Source organism: Lutjanus erythropterus, chromosome 4, assembly GCF_056507025.1.
Source record: "Lutjanus erythropterus isolate fLutEry1 chromosome 4, fLutEry1.hap2, whole genome shotgun sequence".
NCBI classification, from domain to species: domain Eukaryota; kingdom Metazoa; phylum Chordata; class Actinopteri; order Lutjaniformes; family Lutjanidae; genus Lutjanus; species Lutjanus erythropterus.
In genome coordinates this window covers 38469830-38486813 of record NC_139320.1, presented here as the reverse complement: position 1 = coordinate 38486813, position 16984 = coordinate 38469830, and the positions used below count along the sequence as shown (strand labels likewise).

The 16984-nt window shown below is 37.3% G+C and overlaps 1 protein-coding gene across 3 annotated transcripts in view; it reads left to right on the top strand.

The window, feature by feature from the left end:
* Window positions 1–16984, top strand: part of dixdc1a (DIX domain containing 1a) — a 28600-nt gene that overhangs the window by 1934 nt on the left and 9682 nt on the right. The window contains exons 1-4 of one of the 3 annotated variants that reach the window (XM_084717915.1): window positions 8330–8519; window positions 8736–8914; window positions 15036–15193; window positions 15312–15457. In XM_084717915.1, coding sequence (XP_084574041.1) covers window positions 8892–8914; window positions 15036–15193; window positions 15312–15457 — 327 coding nt within the window. In that variant the 5' untranslated portion in view covers window positions 8330–8519; window positions 8736–8891. Of the gene's footprint in view, window positions 1–8329; window positions 8621–8735; window positions 8915–15035; window positions 15194–15311; window positions 15458–16984 lie in introns of those variants that run through there. The other 2 variants (XM_084717914.1, XM_084717916.1) reach the window with 2 other exon arrangements.

The window sequence follows — 16984 nt, the reverse complement described above, 5'->3', positions numbered from 1 at the left end:
AAAAGTAAATTTTCCTTACTGCTTGCTAAAATTATACTGAAATACAGCACTTGAGTGAATGTATTTTTTGTCTTACATTTACTGTTACTTTCCATTGCTGGAAATGGCTCATTTTCAGTTTCTACATGTGTCAATTACACAAGATACATGTAAATGTAAATACCTGCTCACAGTTTTCAAGTTGTTTGAAATCTCATGGTAGATCTAAGCTAGCTGCTTATATATAAGCACAATTAAAGAAAAGAAACTACACAATAAAAAAATAGTGAGTTTAGAAAAATGTGTGTATTTTCTGCTTGCCTGCTGTGTTTGTGCTTTGTGCTGAGTTAGGCTCCACACGTCCTGGCATGATTTATATCTGACCCACATAAGAAGAAGCTATAACCCAGAGGGCTGCACAAGTTCATACAGGTCGTAGCTGCAAGATGCAAGTGGTGATCGTCTGAAGTACTGTGTGAATATTGTCAAACAGTTGTTGTAATACTGTGTATTTGCATACATACAGCATGTTGAAAGATGGATCACTTTGTAAAAACTAATTAGATGTCGGCCTATTTGGAATACACTGATGGTTACACAAGCTGATATTTTAAAGACACAGTATGAGGAAGGTCAATTAAGTAGGAGCTTAATTAGTGGTATTAATAAGTAGTCAGCATGGTTACATGTATGCTGCTGCTCTATATTACTACTGACTGAGAAGATGATATGATAATGTGTAATTTCCTAGTGGGAATCAAAGTTTCATCTCATTTGATGTGTGTACTGTATGTTAGACCTATTTTAGATAATTGCCTGTCTTGCCAGCTTTATGCATCTCCTGTATAGCAGATAGACAGTTTGAAATAAAGTTGTGTGATAACATCCTTACAAACTCCACTTTGAAGCTGCTGCTCAGCTACGTATGTAGGTTACAAGCACTTCACCAGACTGAGCTGCCTGAGCTTTAATATAGTAAAATAGTTTTTGTTTTTTTTTACAATGAAAAATCAGACTTTGTTGACTTGTTTCTCCTCTCCTGGTTAGACCATTCACGTTCTGACACAAATCACTGTGGACTGTGGACACTGTGGAAGTTTTGAAGCAAATCGTAGATGACTGATAAGCAAGTTCACCAGTTCAGACTTCACTAAGGCAGGGCTTTGAGGCTTTGTTTCTTCACACACGTCCAACCAGATTTGAAGCAGTAGAGTCTAAGTAGTTCATTACATGACTTTTTTAAATACTTGATTCTGATTGGTCAATTACAGCATCCTAAGATCGGTTATTTCTTTATAGCAGACCTTTGCTATGTACAAACGACCCATTGTTATTATGTTATTATGTTATTATTGTTAACAGACCACTGCTATGGACACACTTCTCATCATAGACTCTGGATTGAGCACTAAAATTATTGTTAAACAACTGAAATCATGTTGAAATTAATATTTTGTGTCAAATTATTGATTTTTTTGGTACATAACATCACTTAAATTTGGGCCAAATATGTTTTTGGTAAGTAACCCTGTAATCAGCAGGATAATGTACAGTGAACAGGTCATTATTGTGAATTATTACAAGGGTCTGTTAAATACTTGATTCTGATTGGTCAATTACAGTACTCTAAGGTCTGTTATTATTGTATATCAGACTGTTTCTATGTAGACTGTTACTATGGACACAATTCTGATCATAGACTCCGAAGGAACAATAAAATAATTGTTAAATCACTAAAATAATTTTAAGATTAATGTTTAAAATACATAACTATGGAGCAAACAGGATCATGTACAGTGAGCAGGTAACTATTTTGAAATAAAGCCACAAAATCATTTTTTTCATTTATATTTTGTGTCACATACATGTGTGCCATGTATATTCTTTTTTTTTGGTATGATTCAAAACCCCACCACCGCTTAAGATTTATTTCACAATAATGACCTGATCCTTGTACATTATCCCTACACATAATGTAGCTTACAACATGTCTGTGAATGTTCTCATTCGTCCAGGTCATTGTAATCTCAAGAAAAGATTAAACCGAAGGCAACTGGACCTTGTTTATATGTCTTTGAAGACGTTTCGCCTCTCATCCAAGAAGCTTCATCAGTTCATGCATGTCAGACTAGACTTTCTTGAGTGTAGCTTACAACATTTGGGCTTCTTTGAGTACTGAATTGTTGAAAACAATGATCAACATTTAACAGCAATCATGACAAGTCTTTCATATTCAAGCGGCAGACAAGCCCAGTAATCTGTGATGGCACCAACTACATTTACTCAAGTACTTTGCTTTTCAAGTAATTTTACTTAACATGAGTTTTTCCAGTTTACACAGCTTTATATGTCAACACCACCACATGTCAAAGGTCATATTGTACTTTTATAATTTTATTATATACATAATGTTTTATGAAATTTGATGCATGGTTATACCCAACAGTAAACAGCTGCCTTGTGACCAACTCTAACATTAAAATGCTACTTTTGCTGCTAATTTTAATGCATAAGTAAAAAGCCAGTAAATACATTGTCAAAAACCTGAGGATACATCGTGCACAGCTGTGTGCTTCTCTCCTGTGTGCCGTCATTCATCAGATTCGCTCTGGGCTTAATTGCCATCAGGTGTGCCTTGAAATAATAAAGTGCAGATCATCACTTGATTATTTAAAGGCACACCTGATGGAAATTAAGCACAGAGTGAATCTGATAAAGCAACATGTAAGATGCTTAGTTTTAATACACACATTTATGTTTACTTTAAAAACATTTTGCTGATAATACTTATGTGCTTAAACAAGGGTTTAAATGCAGGACTTTGACTTGTTATTAATTATTTTCTGCCAAAGAAAAGATCTGAATATCCACCTCTGCCACTTATTACCTTTGGAGGTATTTTTTCTATTGTGTTTGTCAGTAAGCAATTAGGAAGCTTTCAGTTAACTGTGCTGGAAATACTTGTGCTCAGACCTTAATCCAACTGGACCCAGGTTTTCAAGATTAATTACTTCATTGCCATCCCAACATGGCTGATGTCTTGGTGAGCTAAGACAAAAATAATAAGACCAGTCGCTCAGTCACCAGTCATAAAAGCTTACATACAGGCATTTGTTAATATAGGGCGTACATGAACATGTTTGTTATTTTCTCATGACTTAATTGAAACAAAAAATCTTTGCTCAACTTTCCAAATATATTTAGCTGTTAAAGGAGTGATATCTAATAATTGTGCATCCAACAATGAGCGGCAGTCCTAATAGTGAGTTTGAGCCATGAATGGCACATTAAATAGGTTGAAATCCTATTTAATATACAGTCTACGCTACAGGACCGCAAGACAAGCACAACATTTTAATTTGACAATAACAAGCAACCTTGAGTCCTACACTATAAGTTGATCAGCTGTCTGTCGATGTAAAGTTAAGCTCATTATCCTGAAAACAAAAGCCCACTGCTCTGAAAATACACAATCTGTGTTCAGTGTCAGCCTGACAGACTCCAATACCTTATTGCTCAGTTTAACTGTTATAAACATCTATTCCTTCTACACGATTATTAATGATTTGTTACAACTCATAAACAGACTTGTATTCATTTGGCAAACATTCAGCATTAATTTGGACTCTAATTAACCTTAAATTGGCAAATAATAACACATGCTATGGATGCTATTGTTGTCAGAGAAGTGAGTATTTCAACTTCACATATTTCCTTTCATATGTCCTTTCTGATGACATATCATGGTCACATTATGATTTAGTACAGTAAGTATATTAAAGATTTCCCCTTTAAGATAACAAATCTGGGAGGTTGTGCAGCCTTGAATGCTCGATAAATATCAGATAATTTCATGGCAGTTATATTTTGGACAATAGCTGATTTATAATGTCAGACTGAGTTTCAATCATCTTGCACTCTCTCCAGTTTTACCTCCCAAACAATAAACCTGAACAGCCTCAGACTTCTTTTGTAAATTGTGTTTGGCAACAAAAATGGATGAGATTCTCAAGGACAAAATCTCATCAGTCTGTGGTGCTTCATGCATTTCTGTTTGAAGGTCACTGAAATAAAATAGACGGGCAACTCTTGTTTCATAGCAGACACAATAATAATTTCCAATCAGAATCCACAGTGACCATCCAAACAATCTGTTCTATTTTAGCAACTCATTTGATTCACAAATTGGCCGACTGCATGTTGTCCCTGTGGCAAACCGGCTTTCTTCTCACCTCCAGGCTCCTCAGCGGTGGAATGACTTTCCCACCACACACTCTGACCAGCAAAGTCACTCCTTATGTATCATCTATGCGTGAATAGAAGATCCTCTGTTATATAAATATATGAAAAACCCGCTTTGTTTCCCTCAATTCCCTTAGTCACATCTTGGACTGCCAAATCTTCATCGTCAATTTTGTACCTGAGTTTGTCCTTGTCTTTTTAATATTGGTGCAAAAACATTCAAAGGGACACTCAGAAGAATAGGAATTAGGGCACGAACAAACACCAGCAACTTTATCAAGGCTGTTTCAGGAAAGTATTTTAAAGAAGTTACTAAATCTTTAAAGTGATATACTGTAAACACTGTACCAGCAGCTCTTTCTGCCCAGTATGTTTAATCCTACCGTCAAATGTATTGATTCACTTGGCTGGAAGGACATAACAAAATTTTGCAAGGCGTTCTTATCAGAATCTGAATCAGAGATACTTAATTGATCCCCATGGACAAGTTCCCGGGGTATTTGTAGTTTTGTAAATGTGATACAACAACAGATTACCGGGCAGTCAAAATGTAGTAACAAGTTCAAGGGATTTAAGGATCACAAGATCAACATCAGTAGGAAGTAAAACCTATAAAGTGTCTTTGTGAGTTTTTGCTCGACAGAATGAAAAGTTTCCTTAGAGTATTGTTAATTTATGTGGTATGTAGCCCACATTAATGTTATGATAACATAAAAACATGACATGATTTGTAATCAACGCTTAAAGGAACAGTTTTGGAGATGCTCCAGTATAACGGGGCTAGATGGCACTCAGCTTGTAGTGCTCAAAGCACAAAAAATACCTTTTAAAAATTAATTCAAAACCATTGTCTCTTTTCAAAAATTATGATCTGAGGTCGGTTTCACAAAGATAGACTTTGACTATGGATTAAACGCAACAGATAATCACACTTCGGAGAGACATCTAAATTCATCTGTTGTAGGGCTATGGCACAATGAATTCTGGGCAAATTAAGACTTTTTTCAAGATAAAAAAAAAAATGGCAGACTGAATGACTGCATCCAACTGCACAGCTCCGTTTATCCCAGCAGAAAATATCTGTCTTTTGGAAGAACTCAACAGTTACAAGGACATTTTACTTTGAAAGTTTAGCAAAGAGTGTAACAATACAAAAAAAACCCAATACAGGAAAAAATTGCAGTGGCAGTAATATTAATCCCACCACTGAGAGAAGCATCAATGACATTCAAAAAAGATGTAAAAATACGCAAAAATAAAAAATACGCAAAGAAATCGTTGCTCTGATGTTAGCAAACTACAAATTAAGAGCCGTGTTTTTTCTTTTTTTTGTTGCTGGAGCTACTTATTATTTTTTACCACAGTAACATGGATCTTAAACCTGAGTCAGCAGACTTCGAGTTAGTCGGTCATTATTTTTGTGAGATCGTCTAACTTGCAATAGGCTAATCTATTAAGACAAGTCTAACACAACAGACCAGTCTAAAATATTTTTGTGAAGCTGGTGCCTGGTTAGCCAAGATAATCCACAGACTTTGGTGTGGGCAGGTTCATGTAGGAACTACTTTTTTTCAACAGTAGAATCTACAAGAGCTACTTTCAGTTTATTTCTATAGGCCAAAAGCACAAATCAGCAATATTCCTTGGGGCTTTATATTAGGTACTAATAGTAAAATAACTGCTGAAACTTCTCACATCTTTTTATGTCATGTCTTTAATTTTTTTGCACAGAATTATGGTGATCAATAAGAGTAGTAGTATAATCAGTACTAGTATTGTTATCAGTATCAATAAAATCCTAACCTGACCTAATACCCATCCCTACTTAGCAGTATAAAAAGTAGTATAATTAGCCCTGCGTGCTTTACAATATTCAAGTGATGCTTGCACATTAAAGCGTCAATATAGTCTAAGAATATCGTATGTATAATTGTGAAATGGGCTACATTACTTTTGATACTTTAAGTACATTTTGATGCAAACACTTTTGCACCTTTAGTCAAGTAAAATCTAGTGCTGCATTAGCCTGCTGCTCTGCATGTATTCAAATGGCTCGGACCACTCTACAGTAAAGTAGCTCATTGAAGCATGTGTTGATGGTGCTCATGCAGAATTTAAGACTCTGTCATTTTGTTCTGGGCAGAGTTGCAAGCTGCCACATAGAGACCTATCTCACATTCTTGCTGATGACATCCAGCAACATTTCTAACAGCTTAATGACAGTGTGCTCAGCCAAAACGCCTTTCAAAAGAGCACTTAACACCAGCAGCACATGTCAGAGAAAACCTTTTGTTTCTGTTTGCCTGCTGCTCAAATTATGAATCTGGCACTTTTTTACATTTGGTTTAGTCTGATGTGTCTACTGTTTCAGAGCATTCTTTAACTAACTAATCAGGGATTTCTGTCACAATTGTAGTAAAAATATTCACTGAGTTTAGTACACAGCAATGAACAGGCTTGGGGAGTAACAGACTGCGGAACATTTAGTAAAACTGGAGCTTGTTAGCAGGATTAAGATTTTGAAATGCCTTTTAAAATAAAGATAGAAACACTACCGTGCGCATCACAACACTTCACTCCACTGTGGTCTCAGTGAAACCAACTAATCCTACAGTCAACTTATTATCATGGCCTTTAGAGAAAAAAAATATTTCACTGGGTGGAAATTTTGCCATTATTTTGTCTTTAAATCAGACATTAGCTCCACAGAACAACTACTAACATTAGCTATACAGAGCAGTTGCTAAGGTGAGCCACACAGAGCAACTGCTAATGTTAGGTACACTGATCAACAGCTCATGTTAGCTACACAAACAACTGCTAATGTTAACAACATGGACAACTGCTAACTTTAGCTACACAGACCAACCGTTAACATTAGCAACACAGACCAACCGCTAACATTAGCAACACAGAACCACTGCTAATGTTAGGTACACTGATCAACAGCTCATGTTAGCTACACAAACCAGCTGCTAATGTTAGCTACACAGAACAACCAGTAATGTTTACAACATGGACAACTGATAACTTTAGCTACACAGACCAACCGTTAACATTAGCTACACAGAACCACTGCTAATGTTAGCTAAACAGAACAACCACAAATGTTAGCTACACAGATTAACAAGTTATGTTAGCTATACAGACCATTTGTTATCTACGCAGAACAACCATTAACGTTAACTACACAGGCTAACTGCTAACATAAGCTACACAGATCAGCTGCTAACATTAGTTAAAGGACCACCATTTATGTTTGTTACACAGAAAGAGGTTAGTTCACCTGTCAATACTTCTGCTAATAATAAAAAATATTTGGGGACTGTAGGTGGTGATAATGGTGGGTAAAAACACAAGCCCCAGATCTGAATAAGTTTACTTCAAGTTTGAGAGTCACAAGCTAAAAAGTACAAAGTACATTTACATGTGCATCATTATGGCTAAAAATGTACATTCACACATAACAAAGGACGGAATATCTGAAAAAAAAAAAGATAGAACAAACATAAAACATTATATTAGGCTGAACAATTTCACCATATTTGGTACTGAGATAATATAAGTAACAGAAAGTAATCAAGTTACATTACTTTAATATTGTGATTTTTGGATTAGGTTATTGACTACAGGTAATTATTGCACAGGAATACATTTTAAAGTAACCCTCCGAACCCTGACAATGAACAATGTGAAATAGCTGTAATTGTAGGCTGATGTTTGCATTCCATAAATACCATTTTCTGTTTGCTTATTTTGTACCTCCATTCTCCCTCTGACTGTGTAAATATATCATTAACCTCTCTTGTGTTTGGGCTTGTCTGGTATGTTGATGCCTGTGATTTTGAGACAGATCTTCATGTCTGTTTTTCAGTCCATACGTTGGCTCTCATTTTAGCCGCAGTGACATACAGTAGGCAAAAAAGCAAAGGGAAAGGAGAGAGGAGAAGAAGAAAAAACACCCTCCTCCTCCTCCTTGTGAAAGGAGAGAGCAGTAGGGGAAAGGAGGGCTGAGGGAGAGAGAGGGGGGGGGAGGGTAAACACACCCAGACAGAGCCATGTCTGACATCCTCGCTCAGTGAAAGAAGGAAGGACTGCTACAAAGCCAGTGCGACCGAGCAGAAGAGAAAGAGGGGGAAAGGAAGGAAGGAGGGGAGGGGAGGGCATAGGGAATAAATGCAAAAAGACCGGCGGGGAAAAAAGGGTGAAAAAGATGCACAAGAGCTGCATCAGTTCTTGTCCGCAAGGAACAAAAAACATTGTGTTCGTGAATGGGAGCTGGTGAGCTCAGGCACAAGGCGAGTGCAATGAGAAACCAGGCAGACTTCAGCCGCTGAGCACCAATCCTCTCTCCCTCTGCCTCTGTCTGTCTCTGTCTGTCTCTGCCAGCTGAGCCTTGGTATGATTTATGGGAAGGGGTTCAGGGCTTTTGATTAGGATTTTTAGAGCTTTTTGTTTCAGGAGTGTGCTGTTTGAGAGGATTTGAACGTGCTGTTATTTCTGATTGAACACAGTGTGCGACGTGGAGACTCCTTTGGCTGCTGCTTCCAGGGCTGTTCCCCTCCCCGCTGCCTCTGGCTGTGTTTGGGCTATGGTCCTGACTGAGAAGCAGAGCATCACCCAGATGCCGGGCTGCAACTGTATGGGAGGTTAAGCCTGTGAACACCAGCATGGGAGCCAAACAAATGAAATGGTAAGAGCTATTTTTTTTTTATTATCATTTTAATATCATGTCAATGCAGACTGCTATTTTTGTCAACATGCATGAGTAATGCAGCAGTAACAGCACAACACATAAGGCCTGCATTCAGAAGACTATACTGTATATACATGATCTTCATCAGCTTGTGTGTGTCAGTGTTAGTGTTAGAAATGCATTTCACCATGGCAGTGTGACTCTGATTCCCTCACTGTGCAGGTTATTGTTCAGTGTTTACAGTGCAGTAGGTGTGGGTGTGTCCCTCTATGTGCCTGTGTCTGTGTGAGCTGAGCTGCTATTGCCTAGCAACCAGTCTAACTTCCATTACCGGCTCGTCCATCTCATGATTCGGATAAAGATCACACATTTTCAGTTACACTAGAATAGCAAATGCAAGGTGTTTTTTTTCTACAGTTGCATAACGCTCACTATTGGACTGTGAGCCTATTTTAAAAGTCACCATGTTTTCCTCGATGTAATACGGTATTTACAGGACAAGGTAATTTAAGGCTACTATGTTTACCTAATCCTTTAAAATTAACTAGCTACTACAAGTAACTTTCGGACTGCGTTGATTTTAAAAAGTAAAATTATCTAATGAAAACTCCCCCCCTGCTTCTTTTAAATTGGCCAACATAACTCAGCCTGGGAAAAAGTAAACAGGCTCTTCCGGTCTGCATGCTGTAAACCATTTCATCTGATTTCTGGGAGAATCTGACCAAGTGGCAGGCGTTAAGAATAACTATAGAGAAATAGCCGATCTACTCGTTGATGGAGGCATCAGTATTAAATTTTTTACTACCAGTTAAAAACTTACTGTAGTACATTTCACTTAAAGTACCAAACCATAATGTAAAAATACTCAAAAAAAGTAAAAGTCCAGAAGTATTATCAGCAAAATGTATGTAAAGTATCAAAAGTAAAAGTGATGAAGTGATGAAAAATGTGACGGACATTATTCTGTGTAACATTATTAGATTTGTGATAGTAACGCATTAATATAGAAACAGCCTTTTACTGGTTTTAGCTGTTTCAGGTGGAAATCGTTTCAAACATCATATACAAATTGGTAGTTGAGTGATTCCCTCTTGAGGGTCACAAAATAAATCAAAGTCACTCTGTGATGATTGATAGATAATGTTTAAGTTTTTCATCCTGATCACTAGTGGTGGAAGAAGTACTAGTAAATAATAATAATGATGATGATGTGAAAATACTCTATAACAAGTAAAAATCTTGCATTTAAAATCCTACTTAAGCAAAAGCACGGAAGTATTATAAACTAAATATACTTGAAATATCAACAGTAAAAGTACTCTGTACTCTGTACTCTTCATGTTATTTTATGTTTATTTTATGTGACATTATCAGACTTTTAATACTGATGCCACCATCATTTCCAAGATTTTTAATGTACTGGACAAGCCAAGTATAGGCTACTATGTTAAGTAGTATAAGCAAAATGTACATATCAAAAGTAAATGCACTCATTCTGTAGAAAAATGTACCCTGTGATTAATATTTTATGTGACATTGTGAGATTTTTGATGCTGTTGATTTGACGTATAAGCAACATTTTACTGTTGTAGCTGGTGGAGAGTTGTAAACACGTGACGTGCAGTTCAGTATTTTAGTTGAGTGGTTAGGACCCTAACTTAAGATAGGACTTGTGTATTACACAAGCATCCTAACTTTCCAAAATATTTAATAAACTCTCCTAAATTTAAGTTAACCTTAAGCCTGTCATAGCTAACGTACTTACTAGCTCCTAGCATTACCTAATGGTAGCTAATACTCTGCTAGCAGTAGTGTTCGCTATCAGTAGCTATCAGTAGTACTGTTTGAAAACAGTAGCTAACGGTAGTGTTAGCTAACATGTTTAATCCATATGGCTGTTTTTACACAGTGGATGTCGGATACTGTGTGCTACCTGCACTTTCTTTCTTTATATCCAAAGTTAGCATTGGCATTGTTGCAAACTTCCAAAAAAGAACATCTTTTTACTTCTGTACGGATATGTTAAAAACACGTGCCACTCATCTGGCTTGAGGTTCAGTGCAAATTGTTGTTTGTTTGCTCTATTTTTGTATGTTTCAATGAATGTTTCAGTATGTTTCAATGAGAAAAAGTCGTTTAACTCAGTGAGATGAGAAAAGCAAGGCCAGTTGCTAGGTAACAGACATAAAAATTGATAATTGATGTTGGATTGAGATAAAATAGAATGAAGTAAGGTAAGGTAGGATTCCTAGTTAGTTAGGATTTTCTTTGCTGTAATATCAAAGTGGGAAAAATCTTATCTTAGATTCTTCCTGTCTCAGCTGGAGTCTTACAGACAAAGGATACTGAAACATTTCTGCTTAATCTGAGTTGTTCTGTGATGATTGATGGGACTGAAAAGAAGAAAAAAACAAAGTTCATTTTTAGGACTTTAATCTATTCTACCTTGAGACATATCGGATAATTTTCTCTCTAACTTACCTTTTTGATACTCAAATATTATTAACATTAAATCATCTAAGAAGTTCAGAGGGTAACGTTAACACTTTACAGACATCTGAAACATGACAACAGGCCCCAAACATACACTGTTGTTTTCATTGTAAGAACTAATTTAATATTTAACAATACCTTGGATTTTATAAGATTATCATTTTTTTAATGTAAAATATTAACCTGAAAAGTAAGTAGTAACTCTAGCTGTGAGATATATGTAGTGGAATAAAAAGTACAATATTCCTGTCTCAAATACAGCAAAGTAGGAGTATAATGTCATATAAAATAGAAAGTACAGTACTGGAGTAATTGTACTTGGTAACTTTCCACCACTGCGTGATAAAATGATGTCAATCTGAAGCTCATCTCTCGCAAATCCCAGCGCTTAATCTTTGGCTTAACCCATATGTTTCAAATCTGTGTGTGTGTGTTTGTTTTCTTTTGGAGCGACAGATCAGCAACAAAGCATCTAAAATAAATGTGTTTATTGAACTGCTGCACCCTGAGACAATGATAGAGGGTATCTCGATAATGTCATCGTCTGCAATGACAAGATTAGTTGGAGGCAGCTGCTTTGATCCCCTTTGCAGAAACACTCAGGGATAATCACAGCGGCATCTGATAAGACGCTCGATTCATGTTCTTTATGTGACCTGGTGCAATTACTCTTTCTGAGGAGCTGGGAGGAGCAATCCATCTGAAGTTTCTCAATGTGGTGAGGTGGCCACACCATTTTCAAAACTTTATTACATTTCTAAAAAAAAAAAGTTTAAGTTATATCCTTATATTTCTTTAACCATGTTGCTCTGTCAGTTGATTCACCATTTTGGTCCAGACTATATCGCAACAACTATGAGATAAATTATATTATATTATATTCATTATATTCATGGTGCCCAGATGACTAATCATAATGACTTTGATGATGGTCTGACTTAATCCTCGCACCACCATGAGGCTGACATTTGTGGTTTGTTATGAAATCTCATAACAACTATTGGATGGATTGCCGTGAAAGTTGGTCCATATGTTTATGGTCCCTTTAGGGTAAATTAAAACAACTATGATCACTTTTTTTCTGGCATGCCCCCCTTCAGAAACTGAAAAAAGTTCACAACCCCCCATCAAGCAATCATTATCAATCATTAACAATAATTGGGGAAGCAATTTCTAAATAATGATTCTAGTTATATTTTAATAAAATAAAGGTTAGTGTGATAGCGTTGGAAAACTGTTTGTTTATTTCCCTACATATACTGCATTCTTTCAGCTTTCTTCCACTGGATGTTTCTCTCCTTGTCATCCATGTCTCCCTCCTGCAGCGGATTTACCCCCTACAGGCTTTAGTTAGTCTGCAAGGGTGGACTTTAATATAATTACCCACTATTGGAGCTCGCCTCAAGTGGCCATTTGAAGAACTGCTGTTCATTTTTCAGCCTTGGATGTTGCTGCTTGGAGGCCAACCACTTGAAATATTTGGTGGCCCTGGATTAACTTTTTGTGGCCACTAGAGAGCACTGGGCCATAGTTAATGTTGAACTCTGTAGTCCAGATATCTGCAAAGCATCCCCATCAACTTCAGCTGCACTTTGTGTGTAGAGCTAATTCATGGTAACTGCATGCTAACTTGAACATGGTAAACATTATAAAGGTCAACTTTATTACAACGTACCATAAAAAGTACAATTAAACAGGCAGATTTGGTCTCTGCAGTTAACCCATCATAGTATTTGGACCAGTGAGCAGCCACTGTGCACTGCTCAGGGACTCACTCTAGTTCTAAGCCTGAAGAAGTGACAGGAAGTGACCTCAGTCCTGAAGGAAAACTATCAGGCATGGGCAGAACATGCAGACTCCACATGGAACTTGGGTCCAAATTATTTTAAGTATTGGACATGCAGCCTTCTTGTTGTGAAGCGATGGTGCTAACCACTGCCCCACCATGCCGTTTGCTAAACGTTAACATGTCAGCATTAGAGCTGCAATGATAAATCGATTAATTGATTACTAAATTAATTGATAATCGATTCATTGGTTTGAGTAATTTTTTAAGAAAAAGTCTAAATTCTCTAATTCAGGTTTCTCAAATATGAATATTTTCTGGTTTCTTTACTCCACTATGTAAGTAAACTGAATATTTTTGAGTTGTGGACAAACCAAGACATGTGAGGACGTCATTTGTGCTTTGTTAAACACGGATCGATACTTTTCACTATTTTCTGACATTTTATAGGCAAACAACCACTAATCAATTAATTGAGAAAATATCAACCAATTAATTGACTATAAAAACAATTGTTAGTTGCAGCCCTAGCCAGGACTGGCAGTTTAAACATACTACACAGAGTTTTTAATTGGCTTTGAAACAGTCTCAGCTGAATACAAATGCCTCCATGTGACCTATATAAACAAGTGAAACACTCTTCAAATCAGACTAAATCATTTACAGCATGCAGATTGGAAGAGTCTGTTCACAGGAGACAACTAATCAATCAAAAAAAAAAAGGTTCCTCATGGTAGCTTTAAGCATTTAGCACGCAAACATTAACATTTAGCTCAATGTTGTGTCTCAAAACAGTCTCACAAAGCCGCTAGCATGACTCTTATTAGTCTTTGTTTGGTGGCGGAGGGATAGAGCTTAGGAGCACATTATTATACAGTAGTCATGGGAATATGAACACAATTAATCCATAAAGAGGTTGTGAACTCAAAAGTGACGGATTCTGCACGCGTTCCTGTTTACTGTCTGCTGTGATATTTTGCCTGTGCTGACTAATGCTATTAGATAAGCAGAAAATCTCATCGGCTACCATCTAAATCTCACTGCATATGTATGGGAAGAATGTGTTGAACTGTGCAAATGCAATCCCTCGGGACATTCTTTGCTTTGTAAACACAGTTTAAGTCCACAGTTATTTTTTTTTTTTGGCCTTGGGAGGAGCAGGGTGAGGAATTGTGATGCTTTTCTGTCTTGTCTCTTGCAGACAGTTTAGATCTGTTTCCACAGACACAGGCTTGTTTTCCCATGCAGCCACAGAGGGGGAAAAAAAAAATGAAGGAATCCCTTGTTAACGGACCGTGCATAATGCCATAGGTCACAGGTCACAGTGGCTGTATCCTATTTCTGCAAACACAGTGGAGTGAAGATGACAGCCGGCCTGGACCTTAGGCTGCTGGAGATGCTCTCGGAAAACACAAAATGCATATTCATACAAAACCAGCCATTCAGAAACCAGACCAGGATTGTGTTCTGAAATTATGGCCAAAGGGGGAGCAAACTATGTGAAGAATTTCCTGTGGGAAAAATGACAGAGTTGCATGAATTCCTGCTGCCACTGTTTATTTTCTGAACAGGTTTCAATCCTGTTCTGTTGTTTTTTTTCATTCATGTTTTTATTTGTTATCGTCTGTGATTACGCTGTATTCCTATGGGCCCTATGCGTTTAAAACGGATATGGTTTAAAATATTTAGCCCAGATGGGATTAATTCACATTTTTGCGCTCTTGGGGGAGTTATTAAAGCGCATATCTCCATTTTATGTTGCTGGGTTTATTTATTGCCATTCATTTGGCAGGAGATACAAACGCACTGACTGCTGCCTGTGCCCACCATCTGTTTCAGTCTCAGCTCAGCCAGCCCTGCTCACTCCCCCAAAGAGGAGTATGTTATCACCCAGTCCACTGATACCCCCAAAGAGGAGACAGTCCATGATCAGTCTGAGGACCAGGGGGAACCTCGGGATGACAAATCTGAGCTGACAGAGAAGAAATCTGTCACAGGTTGGTTGGCTGCACATCAACTCTTGTAGAGCATGATTCAATACAAAAAAATAAAAGTGCTGCCTTGTCTTATCTCCCCTGTGCCTCGTTCTGTCTTTCTCTTCTTTCCGTCTTTCAGAGGAGGTGTCTCTGTGTGGATTGTGTCCCTCCCTCGGGCACGATGGGCAGGAGGAGGAGAAGTCCTGGGAGGAGCAGTTGGACGCCCACCAGGAGCAGCTGGAGAAGGAGATGCAGGAGGCCAGGAGGATGGTGTTCCGCCTACAGGTAAGTCCTGTGATAAAACGCTTACAAAACAAACTGCACCGATGCTCTGAACACATGGACAGAGGGCATACAGAGTACAGAGGAACCAGAGGAAAGTAGCAGCTCAAATACAACATCCAGTGAGGTTTCAGTCAGTTTCGGATGTTTCTCAGGGATTCAAATAGATTAAATAAAAGCGACATATGAATAAAAAGATAAATAGACTGAAATAAGGATGTGAAAACAAAAAGGCAATAATCAAGCTCGCAAGATTTATTGTTTAACACCTGTTTCTGTCTAGACTTTATTGCTCTCTTGAAACATTTGGCAATAAAAGGACATGTTTTGTTTTTTTTTTTTAAATCGCATGTTTTTTATTGCTTCACTGTTTGCAAAATGAATCTGTCACATAATTAATGTCTTATTTGGAACCTTTTCCCTCCCTTCTCACCCACTCAAAACCTCTGAGCCATCTTTGTAGGTGAAAATAAAAATGATAGTTTACAAATTTATAATACAAATAATGAAACTAAATTACTTCATATACATATACACATATACCCATTGGTACAAATGTGTAAATGAGGAAAAAAATTAGAAAGGGTACAGTCTCATTTGTAACTCTTACTTAAGTAAAAGTAAAAAGATAAATACTGAATTGAAAACAAGAAGGTCATTATCAGACTCACATTTATTGTTTAACACCTGTTTCTCTCCAGTATCTACTGCTGTGTTGAAACATTGGCAATGAAAGGACATACTTTTTTCAATCACATATTTTTTTTTGTTGCGTCACAATGAGTTTGTTATAACATTTTGGTCTCCTTTGGAACTTTTTCCCTCCGATCCCTCCCACCCACTAATTAAAATCTGAGCCACTGATGTAGGTAAAAACAATAATGAGTTTACAAATTGCTGATTTAAACAATGCAAATAAATTACTATATACATATACACATATAACCATGTGTATAAATGTGTAAACTGGGAAGAAAAAAAAAACGGATACTATCAAGCAGAGCAGGAATTTCATGGCGGTTATCAAGGCCATGCCAGCAGTGCCCCCTCAGTTTGGCCTTATGCCCCTCAAAAAATGAATTGCCTTGAGGCCACAGTGGCCTTGTTGCCCTGCCCACACTGCCCCAGCTGATATCACAGTTTTCTCCTCCGCCTCTTACCTGTTAATATGGTTTTTAGACACCAGTGCCCCAAGATGTTTTACAGGCCTAACAGTTATTTTAGCCTAATGTTGGTCACATTAATCTTTACAAATGTAACATTAGTCCCCCCAGACTCCCCATCTTCAAGCGAGTCCATTGACTCCAGTTCAGGGCTAAGTGTGTATAAACTTCTAACTCTGGAGTCTGTACAGATATTGTGAATTTGTGAACAATAATAATAAATTATTCAGTGAAATAAACAGTTTGCTTTATTTATGTAGGCCTGTTTCAAATAAAATCATCCCAAACCCTTGAGCTGAATTCTTTATTTCCATGGACTTAAAATCTTTATTTTATTTGATGGCCTTGCTGTCCTGGCATTTGGCCT